At 53.3% G+C, this 14,799-nt stretch overlaps 1 protein-coding gene across 1 annotated transcript in view; it reads right to left on the reverse strand.

Annotated features, from left to right (window-relative positions):
• CFAP46 (cilia and flagella associated protein 46) overlaps positions 1–14,799 on the reverse strand; it is an 86,398-nt gene that overhangs the window by 31,174 nt on the left and 40,425 nt on the right. The window contains exons 25-31 of the mRNA XM_057505403.1: positions 12,574–12,658; positions 11,483–11,621; positions 10,917–11,100; positions 6,878–7,037; positions 5,577–5,782; positions 4,629–4,748; positions 4,121–4,270 (exon numbers count right to left, since the gene is read on the reverse strand). Coding sequence (XP_057361386.1) covers positions 4,121–4,270; positions 4,629–4,748; positions 5,577–5,782; positions 6,878–7,037; positions 10,917–11,100; positions 11,483–11,621; positions 12,574–12,658 — 1,044 coding nt within the window. The remainder of the gene's footprint in view (positions 1–4,120; positions 4,271–4,628; positions 4,749–5,576; positions 5,783–6,877; positions 7,038–10,916; positions 11,101–11,482; positions 11,622–12,573; positions 12,659–14,799) is intronic.

The raw sequence follows: 14,799 nt of genomic DNA on the forward strand, positions 1-14,799 counted from the left end.
GAACTGTTTTGACAATCTGCTTAAGGGGACTGAGGAGTGAACAGTGCTGAGAAATTACAGGGCCCTGGAAGGAGGCAGGCGCCCAGAGGAGCGGGCCCTGTGCACTGCGGACGTCTGTCCTCGGGGGCTCAGCTGATTGAGGACGTGGCTGGCAGGCCCAATGGTTCTTCTCATTTCTTTTTGCAGGGTGGAGACAAAAATGAGACCTCCGTGCCCATGGGGGCCCCACAGGGCTGGGGAAGGGCCGTCCAGTGGAGAGCTGCCCTCTCAGCACCCCATGAAACCCAGGGGCATCTGGGTGGCCTGGGAGCATGTGGTCCTTTGAGACGCTGATAACTGACAGCTCGTGGTGAGCAGGATCAGGGGCAAGGGCAGAGGGGGGACAGGAACCCCCGCAGGCACCACAGACACCCACAGATGGTGAAAGGCTGTTCAGAACACTCCATGCCAATGCATGTGCAATTTTATACTAAATGGAAACATCCTAGAGAAACACAACCCACCAAACTTATTACAAGAAGAAATAGAAAATCTGAAGAGTTCTATACCTATTAAATACATTGGATTCATAATTTTAAATCTCCCTATAAAAAGATCTAGGCCCAGAAGTCACCACCAGTGAATTCTTCCAAAAGTTTAGGGAAAAAATAACTAATCTTATATGAATGCTCCCCAAGAATAGTTTTTTAAAAAGGTGACCCTTCCTAAGTGACTAAATGATCAGTGCGGTGTAGGGACACGATAAGAAAACAGAGATCAGTCTCTGCCCCTGCCCCTGGCCCGGAGCTCCTACACCCTTGGAATCTGGTTACTACCCAGCACCCTCAGGACAGGAAGGCGGGACAGGGCTGGTTACCCAGGGACCAACCACACTGGGAGCCCCAACCCTGACGTGGGGAGGGGAGGGGCGCAGTCAGAACCCCCAGTGCCCGAGGGTTGAGTCAATGTTACTGCCTCATCTCAGAGCCTCCACAGAACCCTAAAGGGAGGGTTGGGAGCGTCCAGGTGGTAGGCACCCCACACGGGGAGGGCGGGGCCCCCCAAGTCCACCTGGCAGAAGCTCCTGGGCCCGGGCCTGTTTGTCTGCATCCTCTATCGCATCCTCTGTAATAACTGGCGATCTAGTAGGCAAGCGTGCCCCAGAATTCTGCGAGCCCTCCTAGCAGACTGCTGAACCCGAGAGAGGTCACGGGAACCCCCGGGGTGCAGCCACGTCAGGCAGTGGCCTGGGGACCCAATGCTGGTGATGGGCAGTCAGTGTCAGGACTGAGGGCATTGGGAGGGCACCCAGCTGGGGTCCCAAGACCCGGAGAACTGGACATCGGCATGGAAACCCCCACATCTGGAGTCAGAGGTGCAGGCTGAGAACAGTTCAGTCAGCCTAACTGTACTAATCCTGACAGGTGCATAGTGTGGAAGGAAAATTAAACACCAGTCTTTCTCATGAACATAGAGGCGAACTCCCCAAACAAAAGAGCCAGTTGAATATGATGATAAATAAGGTGAATAATACATCTCCAAGTTGACTTTATTCTGAAAATCATTAGAAAAAAATCAATGTAATTAACTGAAAGAATTAAGTAAAAACCATTTCATTTGAATAGATGGGAAAATATTTGATAAAAACCTGTAGCCATTCCAGCTTAAAACTTGTTGCAAATAAAAATAAAGGAAACTTCCTCAATCAATAAGGAATATCAATAAAAACCTACAGCAAAAATCAATTATACCTAACAGTGAAAGGCTGAAAACTCTCCCTTGAGATAGTGAGCAGGGTCAGGACGTGGGGCACCGGCACTTGCGTTCAGGGTCATGCAGGAGCCCCGCCCAGCAGAGCAAGCAGGGTAGAGAAACAAGGGCAGCGATTAGAGGTGAGAAAGCGAAACATTGTTGTGTACACACAAGATCCAGAACAATCTACAGACAAAACACAAAAATGATTAAGAGGTTAACAAAATAGATGAATGAGGGTGAAGGTGAAAACATATCTCTGTATTTTGTCTGGAGTTAAGAAATGAAAAAAAAAATTTTTAATAGCACAAAAAATACCTAATACATAGAAACAAATCTAACAAATGCATACCCTCCAGACAGAAAACTCAAAACCAGTTATCAGAGGCCGCTGGGGAACACCCAAGTGGACAGAGCGCACCCGTGGGCCGGAAGACTCGACGCGGCAGAGATGCCGGCTCTCCCCGAAACCTCAACTCGTCAAGGGGGCCAGTGCGACCGAACAGAAGCACCAGGCTTTCAAATGGACCCCGACAGGCTGGTTCTACGACACATGCAGAAATGCAGTTCACGATCTTCCTGAAGAGTAGGTGGGGGACGCTGTCCACCAAACACTCGGGGGGATGAAGCTCGGTAATGAGGGCCATGGGCGGCAGTGCGAGTGGCCCCGTGGCCCCTGTCACATGTGGCACCGCAGGGCCCGTCAGTGAATGGTGGTGGGACATAGACACGCAGAGCTAAAGCCTGCAGCTGATCCCTCACCTCACACCAAGCACACAAACCAGCCTCAGGTGGACCGTGGACCCACATCTGATGTGAGCCATAGAACTTTTGGGAAAATATTGTAAGAGTGTCTTCATGACCTCTGGGATGGGAAACTTTTTTTTTTTTTAACAGGACACAAAAAGGCATTAGTCACAAAGGGAAAGATTGACCATTTTATTACAGCAAAAGTAGGAATCTCTATTCACAAGAAGATCCCAGGAAAGTCAGGGCACAGAGAGGAAGCTGATCTGCTTTTCATGAAATGTTGAAATGCTTCCTTCCAGAAAAGATGAAGAATTCCTTCAAATCAACAAGGAAAAGACAGAAGCTTAATAAAATGTGGGCCCTGGATTGGAAAGTCATATCACAAAAGAGGACCTCCAAGTGGCCAAGAGGTATTGAAAGATGCCCGACCCGCACGATCAGAGAGTGTCCAGCTAAGCCACAGTGAGACGCTGCCTTGCTTCCACCAAGCGGCGGGCGCCAGAGGGGGCCGCACCAGGTCGGCCCGGATGTGGGCAGTGGCGACTCTTGCCCGCTGAGGGGGATGCGACTGGCACAAGGCTTTTGGAGGCAGTGTGGCAATGTGCACCACAGTGGAAGACATGCACAACACACACTCTGCGAGCCAGGAACCCTGCTGGGTGTGTCCTCCAGGCACGGGGACTCTGTTCTCATGACCACAAACTGGAGAGGGTCCAAAGGCCCGCGGCTATTGAGTGGGCAAATGGACTGTGGTCTAGCCACACAGTGGAGGCTCCAACAGGCATGCACGGACCCACAAACACTACTGTGACCGACTAAACAAAAGGCTAGCTACTGAATGTCCCCATTTGCTTAAAGTGCACACGCCAGGCAGAACGCAATGGGCTGACACAGGCCCCCAGAGTCGTCAGGGGCTGCCCCAGGACGGATGGTGACTTACATGGCAGTATGATTAAGGTAAGGGTCCTGAGATGGAGAGGTCATCCTGGGCTCTCCAGGCAGGCCCCAAATGTCACCACACGGGTCCTTACATGAAGGAGCCAGGGGGAGGGACACAATACAAAGGAGGCCTGTGGCCAGAGGCCAAGGCTGGGTGGGGTGGCCACATACCAGGACGCCCGCAGGCCCTGGGCTGGGGAAAAGGGGAAGGGCCCCCCCCCAGAGCCTCCGGGGGGAGCAGAGCCCTGGCGACTCCTGGGCTTCAGCCCAGCAGCACATTTGGACTTGTGGCCTCCAGAACTGTGTGGAGCACATGTCTGCTGTCATGACCACCCAAGCTGTGGCAGTTTGTTCTAGCAGCCCCAGGACACTGATATACACCCAGGTTTTTGGGTTTAGGGGTGAATGCACAGGAAGGGGGGGCACTCCCACAGAGCAGGGAGTTGTCAGTCTGGGGTGGGCAGCAAGTGTGGCTAGAGGGCATGTGGGGAGGGTGCTGGGGGCTGGCGGCTCTCTGCACCTTGACCTGGGCCATATACGTGGTGCTACTGCCTTAACAGCACCCTAAACTAAACCCTTGGGTACTTCTCTTTCGGGATTCCACAACATTTCATAACAGAAGATGTCAGCTGTAGCCACAAGCCCGGGGGCTGTGGTCCTGGGAAGGCAGGCTGGCCTTGCACAATTTACGTCTACTCACTGGCTTCTGGATACTCGATGGGTTAACAGTGAAGTCGCTTCTGTCTTGTTTAAATACAGATACCACTTCTTCAGGACAAGAATAGGAAGCCCATTCCTCTATGCTTGCTGGTAAGCCTCCAAGTCCTTTGCCAGGAGCCGGGGTTTGGCCCTGTAAAGCAGGAACCCGGGATTTGCTTCACAAAGTGGAGGTGAGAATGTACACCCAGCTGGCACAGCTGAGCAGCCAGGCCCAAGCCTGGGGAGGGCTGCCCGGATGCGCGCTCTCCCTGGAGCCCCGCGGCCCGCAGCGCTCCCTGCAGCCCAAGCCCCCTTAGCACGCCAGCCCACGCCAGCGGGCTCACAATGCCAGCAAACTGGTGCCTTCCACCCCTGCACAGCAGGAGCCTGTGGTCGCCCCCCCACCCCCACTCATCCCTCCTAGCGACCAGCGTTCTGCAGAAGGGGGCACTGCGGCCCGTGCGCCCGGTATGGTGGACGGCTGGTGTGCACAGCAGGGACACAGCTACCTGCTTGGGGTCCTTGCTCTTCTCTCTCTCTTTCTCCTTTTTAGGCAATAACAAATGGGAGCTAGCTGCTGCTCGGATTTTGCATTCTGAAATCGATTTTCTGGCTGTTAATAAAGAAACCTGTGAAAAATGAAATCTAAGTTTGTGACACAAAGAACAGACCCAAGCCTCCTGCCCCCAAGCCCACATGGTGGGGTCAGTGACCCCCAGGCGCAAGGGGCAGCCCACCCGGAGGAGCCAGTGAGCCCGCCGGGCAGAGGAGGTCGTATGTTCCTCCAGGACTGGCACCGGTGGGGACACGGGGGAGCAGGGCAGACCCACGGGCCCTCTGGAGGGCTGGCCAGCTCTACTATGCAAGTGAGTCTAATGTCTGAACCAGAACCATCATGGATGGCTTTGGGCGGTCCTCCTAAAACCTTCTAAAGAATCACTGGGTGGGTGGTGGGCTGTGGCTGGCACGTCTGAAGACCAAGGCTGCCTTCCCAGACCCTTGCATCGCCCGCACCTCCGAGGGCAGGCCTGGCCACCCAGCACAGTCCTTGGGGCCGGGGGAAAACTCGCCTCAGGAGGCCTCCTAAAGGACGCTGTCCTGCTGGGGCACTGTCTGCGGGGGGTGCCCGAGAACAAGGCCACCAAGAGCTGCCCGGGGGCCCCAGGGAAAGGTGGTGGGGAAGGGGTGCAGCGAGGAGGCCATGCAGGATGGGGGCACAGAAGAAGGTTCTGGAAGCCCAACGGCAGGGCTGTTGACGGTTGGGAAGATGAGCTCGGCTGGCAGAGGCCGTGGGGGATCGTTCTGGGGTGGCTGGGCAAAGGTGCAGGTGTGTTTAGAGAGGAGGGTCCCCCCAGGTTCCGAGAGCAGGGCCGCCGGGAAGAGCGGGAATTCTGGCACGGACACAGGAGAGCGTGGCGGCGGGGGAGTTGAGGCTGGGTGGGCAGCGGCGGCCTCACCTGCCAGATGCGCCTGAGGGAGGCGTAGGCCAAGAGGCAGCAGTCCTGGTGCTCGGCGCTGCTCGGGGGCACCATCAGGGCCAGCAGGATGCAGGCGCGGGCCAGCGTGTCCAGCTGCCTCACGTTCCGCAGCCTCTCCAGGGACGGCGTCCCCGAGTCCCTGGGCTCCGTGCTCTCCGGGGCTGCCTGGGGGGGTGGGAGCTCCCCTGCAGGACAGGAGACCTGGGCTGTGAGTGCACACTCGGGGTGTCCCCAGGTCCCTGCCATTCCTCTTTGCCCCCTGACACCCACATTGCCCCATCTGAGGGCAGGGATGCATTCACTGCCCACTGCCTGTCCTGGAGCTGAGCCTTCCTCCAGAAGGGGTGCCCACAGTGCGGGGGTCAAGGACAGCCTCTTGGAAGGGCTCCCCAGGGCTGCTCCCCTGGGGGAACACCAGCTGTCCACTGGGGTGTCTGGGGTTCAGTCCCGGCATCCTGTGCTCTGGGGCCTGCAGGCCACAGAACCTCCCCTGTGTGTCTCACCCAGCTGGTCTGAGCTGCGTGTCAGGCCTGGCCTGCCTTTCACGGCCCCCCTGATGCCAGGGCTCCCTTCCTGGAGGGGCCGGTCCCCCTTTGGGGCAGGGGCACTCTCTTGCTGGAAAGGTGGGAAGAGAGGCCTGCGGGCTGCTCCTCCTCTGCAAGGCTGATGTTCACCGCCTGCCCTCTGCCCCAGAGGGGCCTCCTGCACTACTTTCCCTCTTGCCGTTTGGCCGTGGGGACCCCTGTGTACCCAGTCCTCACCCTTCCCTGAGGCCCTGGGGTCTTGAGAAGGCCCCTCATCTATCCTGACAGCAGCCCTGACGCAGCCCTGATGAGGCCAGCGCTGGCTAGCCTCTGGATGGGTGCCTGCAGGGTGGCCCACCGCTGAGCCTCGGGAGCCTCCTCTCCCCTTCTGCCCAGTGGAGTCACCCCCTGGCCCCATCCCAGCCAAGCAGAGGTCATCTGAGGCCTGGGTCCTCTTTCCCACGGGAAGGGTCCTCAAGCCTGCTGCCGCAGCTGCCCCCCTCACCAGCCCCGGGCCCAGCATCCCCGCCTCTCAGTCCCAACCAAAGCTTCCCCCTCCGCCCCTCACAGGCTCGCTCACAGGCGAACATGAGGGCAGTGGAGAGGTGAGCGCCTCAGCTCAGACATGCAGCTTCTGCGGGGCCAGGGGCCCTGCACCGTCTGCACCACAGGCTGGCTATGTGCGGTTAGGAGGTGCACATGAGCCCGGAGCCGACGGTGCAGGGGGTCCCGTCCCCAGCGGCCACGTGTCCTCACCTGCCAGCTCAGGTGTGCCCCTGGCAGCCTTCAGCAGCAGCAGGATGTTGATGGCCCACTTCAGGTGGAAGACCACGTCTTCCATGGGAAACTGCTTGCAGTATAGCCACTTGCCGAATTCCATGATATAGTCGACTTTCTGCCACTCGCTCTCTGGTTTCTTTGGTATCCAACAGAAAACGTTGGTAAAGATTATGCTGGATCACTGTCTAACCCCATACACAAAAGTAAACTCAAAATGGATCAAAGACCTGAATGTAAGTCATGAAAACATAAAACTCTTAGAAGAAAACATAGGCAAAATCTCTTGAATATAAACATGAGTAACGTTTTCCTGGACACATCTCCCCGGGCAAGGGAAACAAAATAAAAAATGAACAAATGGTACTACATCAAGCTAAAAAGCTTCTGTACAGCAAAGGACACCATCAGTAGAACAAAAAGGCATCCTACAGTATGGGAGAATATATTCATAAATGACATCGGATAAGGGGCTAACATCCAAAATACATAAAGAACTCACATGCCTCAACACCCAAAAAGCAAATAACCCTATTAAAAAATGGGTGGAGGATACAAACAGACACTTCTCCAAAGATAAAATTCAGATGGCCAACAGGCACATGAAAAGATGCTCCACGTCGCTAATTATCAGGGAAATGCAAATTAAAACCACAATGAGATATCACCTCACACCAGTAAGGATGGCTGCCATCCAAAAGACAAGGAACAACAAATGCTGGTGAGGATGCAGAGAAAGGGGAGCCCTCCAACACTGCTGGTGGGAATGTAAATTAGTTCAACCACTGGAAAGCAGTATGGAGGTTCCTGAAAAAACTAAAAACAGAAATACCGTTTGACCCAGGAATTCCACTCCTAGGAATTTAACCTAAGAATGCAGGAGCCCCGTTTGAAAAAGACATATGCACCCCTATGTTTATCGCAGCACTATTTACAATAGCCAAGCTATGGAAGCAACCTAAGTGTCCATCAGTAGATGAATGGATAAAGAAGATGTGGTGCATATACACAATGGAATACTACTCAGCCATAAGAGGAAAACAAATCCCTCCATTTGCAACAACATGGGTGGAGCTAGAGGGTATTATGCTCAGTGAAATAAGCCAGACAGAGAAAGACGTACCAAATGATTTCCTTCATTTGTGGAGTATAAGAACAAAGCAAAAACTGAAGGAACAAAACAGCAGCAGACTCACAGACTCCAAGAAGGGACTAGTGGTTACAGAAGGGGAGGGGAGGGAGGGAGAAGGGGATTGTGGGGTATATTATGATTAGTACACGTGGTGTGTGTGTGGGTTCACGAGGAAGATAGTATAGCACAGAGAAGACAAGTAGTGACTGTGGCATCTTACTACGCTGATGGGCAGTGACTGCAATGGGCTATAGTGGGGGGACTTGATAGTATGGGTGAATGTAACCACAATGTTGCTCATGAGAAACCTTCATAAGAGTGTATATCAATGATACCTTAAAAAATAAATAAACAAATAAAAGAAAAGGTAGTAGGAATAAAACAATGATGTTGCACTTAGCATCAGTGTGTGCAGAGGGAGCCTTGAGCCCCAACGCAGGTGGTCTCTTACTCTGTCTCCTAGAAGCACACGGGCTCACCTGCACCGTCTCTACTGTGGGACCACCTTTAACAAGATGTACTTTGCCACCCAGGCACCTGAGGGCTCTCTGCTTGTGCAGAAAGGTTTTTGCCATTTGTAGCAAGACTGAAGCTTGGCACAGGTTTTCGAGGCCTTCTGCTCCCCTCTGGGTGCCCTACCAGCCCTGCCCAGTCCCTCAAGGGCCCAGCGTGTCCCTCTGCCTCCTGGGGCAGGACGGCTCAGCAACACCAGCCTTGAGCAGCTCCCCATCTCCACAGCACACTCAGCCTTATGTTACCTCTGGAATGCATCGAGGTGTGCCACGAGGCCTACCTGGACGGTCCTCTGGTTAACCAGAGCTCCAGAGGGCAGGGGAAATGCTGCTGGGTCCAGTGTCAGCCCCAGGGTCCAGCCCCAGGCCTGGCCGGTGCACAGACTCAGTGGATAACTGCTACACGGTGGAATGAAGCCACCGCCCCGCGGCCCTCACACAGAGAAGCCGGTCTGCTCTCACACCTCACACGCCATGAAAGTGGGGGGCAGAGCTGCCTCCGTGGGGTGGGAAGGGCAGGAAGCAGCGGTAAGATGCCGGTAGGTAGACGGGCGCTGTGGGTGGAGTTCGGGCAGGGTGCTCACCGTGAGGCACACAGCACAGACTGCCAGGGAGAGCGCGGTGCGGCGAGGACACCCAGGTCTGAGCCCAGGCCCTCCCCTCCACGAGGGGTGTGGAGAAGGGTGGGGGCCTGCTGGCTGGGGAAAGGAAGCCTGCCCATGGCCGGGCCCGTGGGGCCTCTGCAGCCATGGCTGTGGGCTCTCAGAGCTGCCCAGGAGGCAGAGGGCTGGGAGCCCGACTGCAGAGTCTGGGACAGGAGGTCACCTCCCCAGGCAGTGGGGCTGCGAAAATGGGCACCCGTGCTGAGGACGGAGCAGCCAACGCGAAAATGAACCCCAAACAGATCAAAGACCTAAATGTAAGAGCTCAGAGGGAGTAAAGCTTGGCGCCTGTGGGCGTGCGATGGTCTCTCCGATACAACACCACAGGCAGCAGAAGCGAGCGACGGGGCTTCCTCAGCGCCCTCACCGCCGTGCCACCAATCACATCAAAACAGCCGCAAGTGGGTGGAAAGACACAGAGTGAGAGAAATCTGCATCTGATGAAGACCCACAATGAACGGAAAACTCAACAAGATGCCAAATTGAAAAGCGGGCAAGCGGCAGTCTGAACAGAACCCCCCACGTGCGAGCAGAGGCCCCCCACTCGTGTCAGGAAAGTGTCACGAGCAAGCCCTCCATGCCAGCAGGGTGGCCGGGGCCAGGTTGGCCGGCTCAGCGTGGGCTCGGCTGTGCAGAACCCAGAGCCCTGTGCGCTGCTGGCGGGAACACAGGTGCCGTCTGCCCCAGCAAGTCGCCGCGTGACCCGGGAAGCCCACCCCTAGGCGCTCGCCCAAGAGAACTGAGAACTTCTGTCCCCGCAGAAACCTGACAGCAGCAGCACCCTCAGTAGCTAAAAAACGGAAGCAACATTCATGCCCATCAACAAAATACCTTAAATGAATGTGACTGAGCCAGAAAAAGGAACCAAGTCCTGGTACAGGCGACCACTGGATGGGTCCTGGAGGCGCTAGGCTCGATTAAAGAAGCCAGACACGCATGTGACACGTCAGAACAGCCCATCCGGAGGGTCAGTGAACTGGCGGTGGGGAGGGGCCAGGAGCCAGTGGACCCAGGTGACCCGGGTGTTCTGGTGGCGGCATGCTCTGCGGTTGGCTGTGGTGATAGTTTAATGACCCTGTGACTTTACTAAAACACACCTTGTGCCCCTAAGAAAGAGCAGCGGTGGGGCAGGGTGGGAGGTGGGAGCCTTCCTGGGGAAGGTGATGGGACAGGCGGGCCACACAGCACCTGGCAGAGCCTGCCTCGGACCCGGGGTGGCCTCCTGACCCGTCCCCAGTCAGCCCTGCCCGGGGTCACACCGGCCCTGGCGTGCTCCAAGACCCCGTGGCAGGTTCTTCCGTGGCCTCTGCGGGGCAGCTTTAGTCCTGCTGCGGGGGGCTTCCTTGTCCTGAGGCAGGCCCCACAGTCCTGGATCACGACCTCCCCCAAACCTCCCCCGAATTCTCTCCAAGCGCATCAAGAGAATTGTCTGCCTTGACTTCTTGGGGGCGGGGAACGTCCCCAGAACCCCGAACCCCCAAAGGTGGCAGGGCCCCGCTCCCTCCCTGGCCCCAGCAGGCCCTGGTTCCGCCCCTCAGGGGGCCTCCTCGCCCACCCTCCAGGCCCTGGTGGGTCCCTCCCGCTGCACAGGGGTGATGGGAGGCAAGCTCCGGCTGCAGTCCCACCTCATCAGTACGGGAATCCCGGGCCCCCTCCATCCCCCGCCCTGGGAGCCCCCCGAGGGGGCCCCTCAGGGTCTGAGGCCGTCTGACCTGCAGGGCTTGGATGGCGTTTTGATAGCAGCACAGCTCTCCGGAGACCGTCTTTGAGTTCAAGGCCAGGCCGTGCCACATGTGTGCTAAATAATCTTCACTTTCATCTTTGAATTTCTGTATTTCCATTGTAAAGTTCTGGCCAAGTTTGGCCTTCACAGTGACCATATGTTTGAAAATCAAGCTAAAGGAAAGTCAAACAAAAAAATTAAGGCTTTAATCGGATGATAAAAATCTAAATGTATACGATGCATCCCAAACTAAAATCTTTGTTCATTTTCCTATTTACAAATGTAAAGACAAATGGAACCTCAGTGACTCGGGGTTTTCTGTTGTGTTTCTGCTTTTTCTTTTATTCATATCTGTGTGTGTGTGTTGTGTTTTAAATCCCCACCTTTCTTGTGTTGAATTGTTGGTGGGGAAATAAAGTCATCAGTGGAAATGGGGTGTGCGGGAGGCAGCGAGGGGCAGGCACGGGGGCCTTCAGGGGAGGCGCGTGCAGAGGGGGCTGGGGGCTGGGGGCTCCCAGGAAGGGTGGGCTCCCTGGAGGGGCAGGTCGCACTCACAGGCGGTGTGTGGTCTGGGGCAGCACCTGCACCGCCTCGTCCAGCACCCTGAGGCCGCCCTCCCAGTCCTTGAGGTCGGCATGGCAATGGAAGAGCAGGCCGTAGAGCGCGGCGCGCAGCGTCAGGTCCTCCTCGGCCCCTGCGGCAGGAGACAGGGCTCAGGGGTCCAAGGGGGGCCCTCAACCCCTGGGCCGATACCAGGCCAACCCCTCTCTGGGAATCTCAGGGCACAGACCTGCAGGCTGGGTGTGTACCTGCCACTGGGAGGGTCCTGTGCAGGTGCAGAGCAGAGGTGAGCAGCCCAAGGTCATGCTCAGACCCTCAGGACCTCGGGGCCCACAGGGAGCTCTCCTGGCACTGAGGACAAGACAGAGCCCCCTGCTGCAGGGCCCGATGGAGAGGGAGAAGCACCCGGAGCCACCTAGCTGCTCAGGAACTGCGGACAGGCTGCGCTTGTCCCACTCGGGAGCCAGCTCTACACAACAGTTGGCCCTGAGCTCGTGTGGGCACAAGACAACAGATGCTAGGAAACCGACACACCAGCCCTTCTAGAACTGGCTGCTGAGTTCAGTACTTCAAAAGAAGCTAGTCTGTATACAGACCTGAAGCTCCTGAGGGTGGGGGTGACTGTCCTCACACCTGCGTGCACGCTGGGACTCACACAAACACAGAGGATTCATGTTTAGTGGATAATTGATCTTTTCTTTAAACACAAATTCTAAAATACGGTTTTACTGTTCTAAGGTCAGTATTTTTCTCATTTCTGCAGGAGTATATTCCCACATCTTTCATGGAAGTAGAAGAATATGACTTATCTGTCAGAATAACCCAGAGGCTAGATTTCATGGCAAGGCTGACAGCACCGGTTCTGGACCTGGTGGCCCTGGACAAGGGGGCTTTCTTGTGCCCACCATGGGGATTTCATGAAATCATTCATGAAAACCACTCTCAGGGCCTGTCACTCACTGAGCACTGGGCAGACACTCCCTGTGTCACAGGGAGCTGGCTCCAACTAAGGGTGCAGGGATGTGACAGTGCCCGCCCTTCCCTCCCTTGGTGCCCATGGCTCCGTCTGTCATGGATCCGCAGACCTGGGGAGAAACAGCCTTCGGTAGTCTCTCCACTTTGGAAGTCAGCTGTGGGCCACTGGTGCAGAAGCAGTGTTTTCCCTTTTTCCTAAAGTAAAAACATATATATGAAAGTTGCAATTTATCATTTTACCATTTTGTTTTAATTTGGCTCAGTATCTAATTATAGAACTTGCAGTTAAATTTCTGAAATACTGCATCACAAAAAGTGAAATCACATTTCACCATAAGAAAAGGCTCCCAGTGTGAGGTCAACCTCAAGAGAACACACACACACACACACACACACACACACACACACACACAGAACAACCCAGCACACTCTACCGCTGCTTCACGGCAGGAGGCATCCAAGTCAGTTTTATAGCTTTGAGGCAATAGGATCAAAGCACATTAGAAAAAAACCTAACGGACATAGCAAAACCCATGCTCAGAGCGAAGTTTATAGCTGTAAATTCCTGCCCTGAGAAAGAAGAGCACCACTCTAACTTCACCCCTTAAGGAACTGGAAAGAGAAGAACAAACTAAACTCCAAGCTGGCAGAGGGAGGGAATAATGAGGATTAGATGAGCGACACAGACACAAGAAAGCAATGGAGAAAGTCAGTGAAGCCAAAAGTTGGCTCCTTTAAAAGATCACCAAAACTAACAAAACTTTAGCTAGACTGACAAGGAGAAAAAGGCATAAGTAACTAAAATTAGATGTGAAAGTGGGAACATTGCTACAACTCTACAGAGATAAGGATCACAAGAGAATACTATGAACAAATTCACACCAACAAATTAGATGACCTAGAAGAAATGGAAAAGGCCCTTGAAACATACAAATCACCTAAGCTGGCTCAGGAGGAAATAGAAACGTCACAAACTTCTAATACGTACAGAGTGAATCAGTAATGAGAAACCGCCCAATAAGAAAAATCCTGGACCAGATGGTTTCACAGGTGAATTCTACCACATATTTAAAGAAGAATTGATGTTTAAGTAACATAAGCAATAAGTTGTATGACTTATATTGTAAAACAACAATACAATTCTCAACTCTTCAAAAAAATTGAAGAGGAAGAAACACTTCCTAACTCATGCTATGACACCAGCATTACTTTGAAGCAAATCCAGATAAAGACACCACAAGAAAAGAAAATTACAGACTGATGCTCTTTATATATAAGCATAGATGCAAAAGTCCTCAAAAATATATTATCAAATCAAATCCAACAGCAGAGTAAAAATATTATTCACCAAACTAAGCGGAATTTATCCCAGAAATATAAGGAATACAACATAAAAAGGTCAATCAGTTTAATACATTACAGAATGAAGGAGAAAAACTACATGATCACCTCAATTAATGGAGAAAAGGCATGTGACAAGATCCAACAAGCTTTCATCATGAGATCTTTCAGAAAACTGCAAAGACTGGGAAAATTTCTCAACACAATAAAGGGTATTTATGAAAAAACTCAGCTAACATACTCAATGGTGAAAGACCAAAGCTTCCCCTCCAGGATCAAGACCAAGACAAGGATACCCACTTTTATTACTGCTGTTATTCAACATTTTACTGGAAATTCTAGTCACAGCTAATAGAAAAGAAAAAGAAATAAAAGGTATCCTATTTAGAAAGGAAGGGGCAAAACTATCTCTTTTCACAAATGACATGATCCTGTATATAGAAAATTCCACATACTCTACAAGAAACCTGCTCGAGCAAATAAATAAAGTCAACAAAGTTGCAGGACACAAGATCAACATACAACAATCAGTTGTGTTTCTGTATATCAGCCATGAACAGTCCAAAAAGGAAATTAGCAAAGCACTATGCCTGAACTGTGCCCCCCACCAAATTCTCATGTAGAAGCACTGATCCCCAGTGTGATGGCCTTTGGAAACGGGATCTTCAGGAGATAATCAGGGTTAGGTGAAGCCATGAGGGTGAGGTCTTCGTGATGGGACTAGGGTCTTTATAGGGAGAGACACCAGAGATCTTGTCCCCACAACCATCTGAGGACAAGCAGGAAGGCAGCTGTCTACAAGCCAGGAAGAGAGGCGTCAGAATGAAAGCTACCTGCCAGAACCTTGATCCTGGACTTCCAGGCTCCATAATGTAAGAAACAAATTTCTTTTGCTTAAGCTATCCAGTCTGTGGTATTTTGTTATGACAGCCCGAGCTACCTAAGATAGCAAGCAATTCCACTTTTAATAGCACTTAAAAGAATTAAATACTTGC

Source organism: Manis pentadactyla, chromosome 8 (assembly GCF_030020395.1).
Source record: "Manis pentadactyla isolate mManPen7 chromosome 8, mManPen7.hap1, whole genome shotgun sequence".
In the NCBI taxonomy this organism is placed as follows: Eukaryota; Metazoa; Chordata; class Mammalia; order Pholidota; family Manidae; genus Manis; species Manis pentadactyla.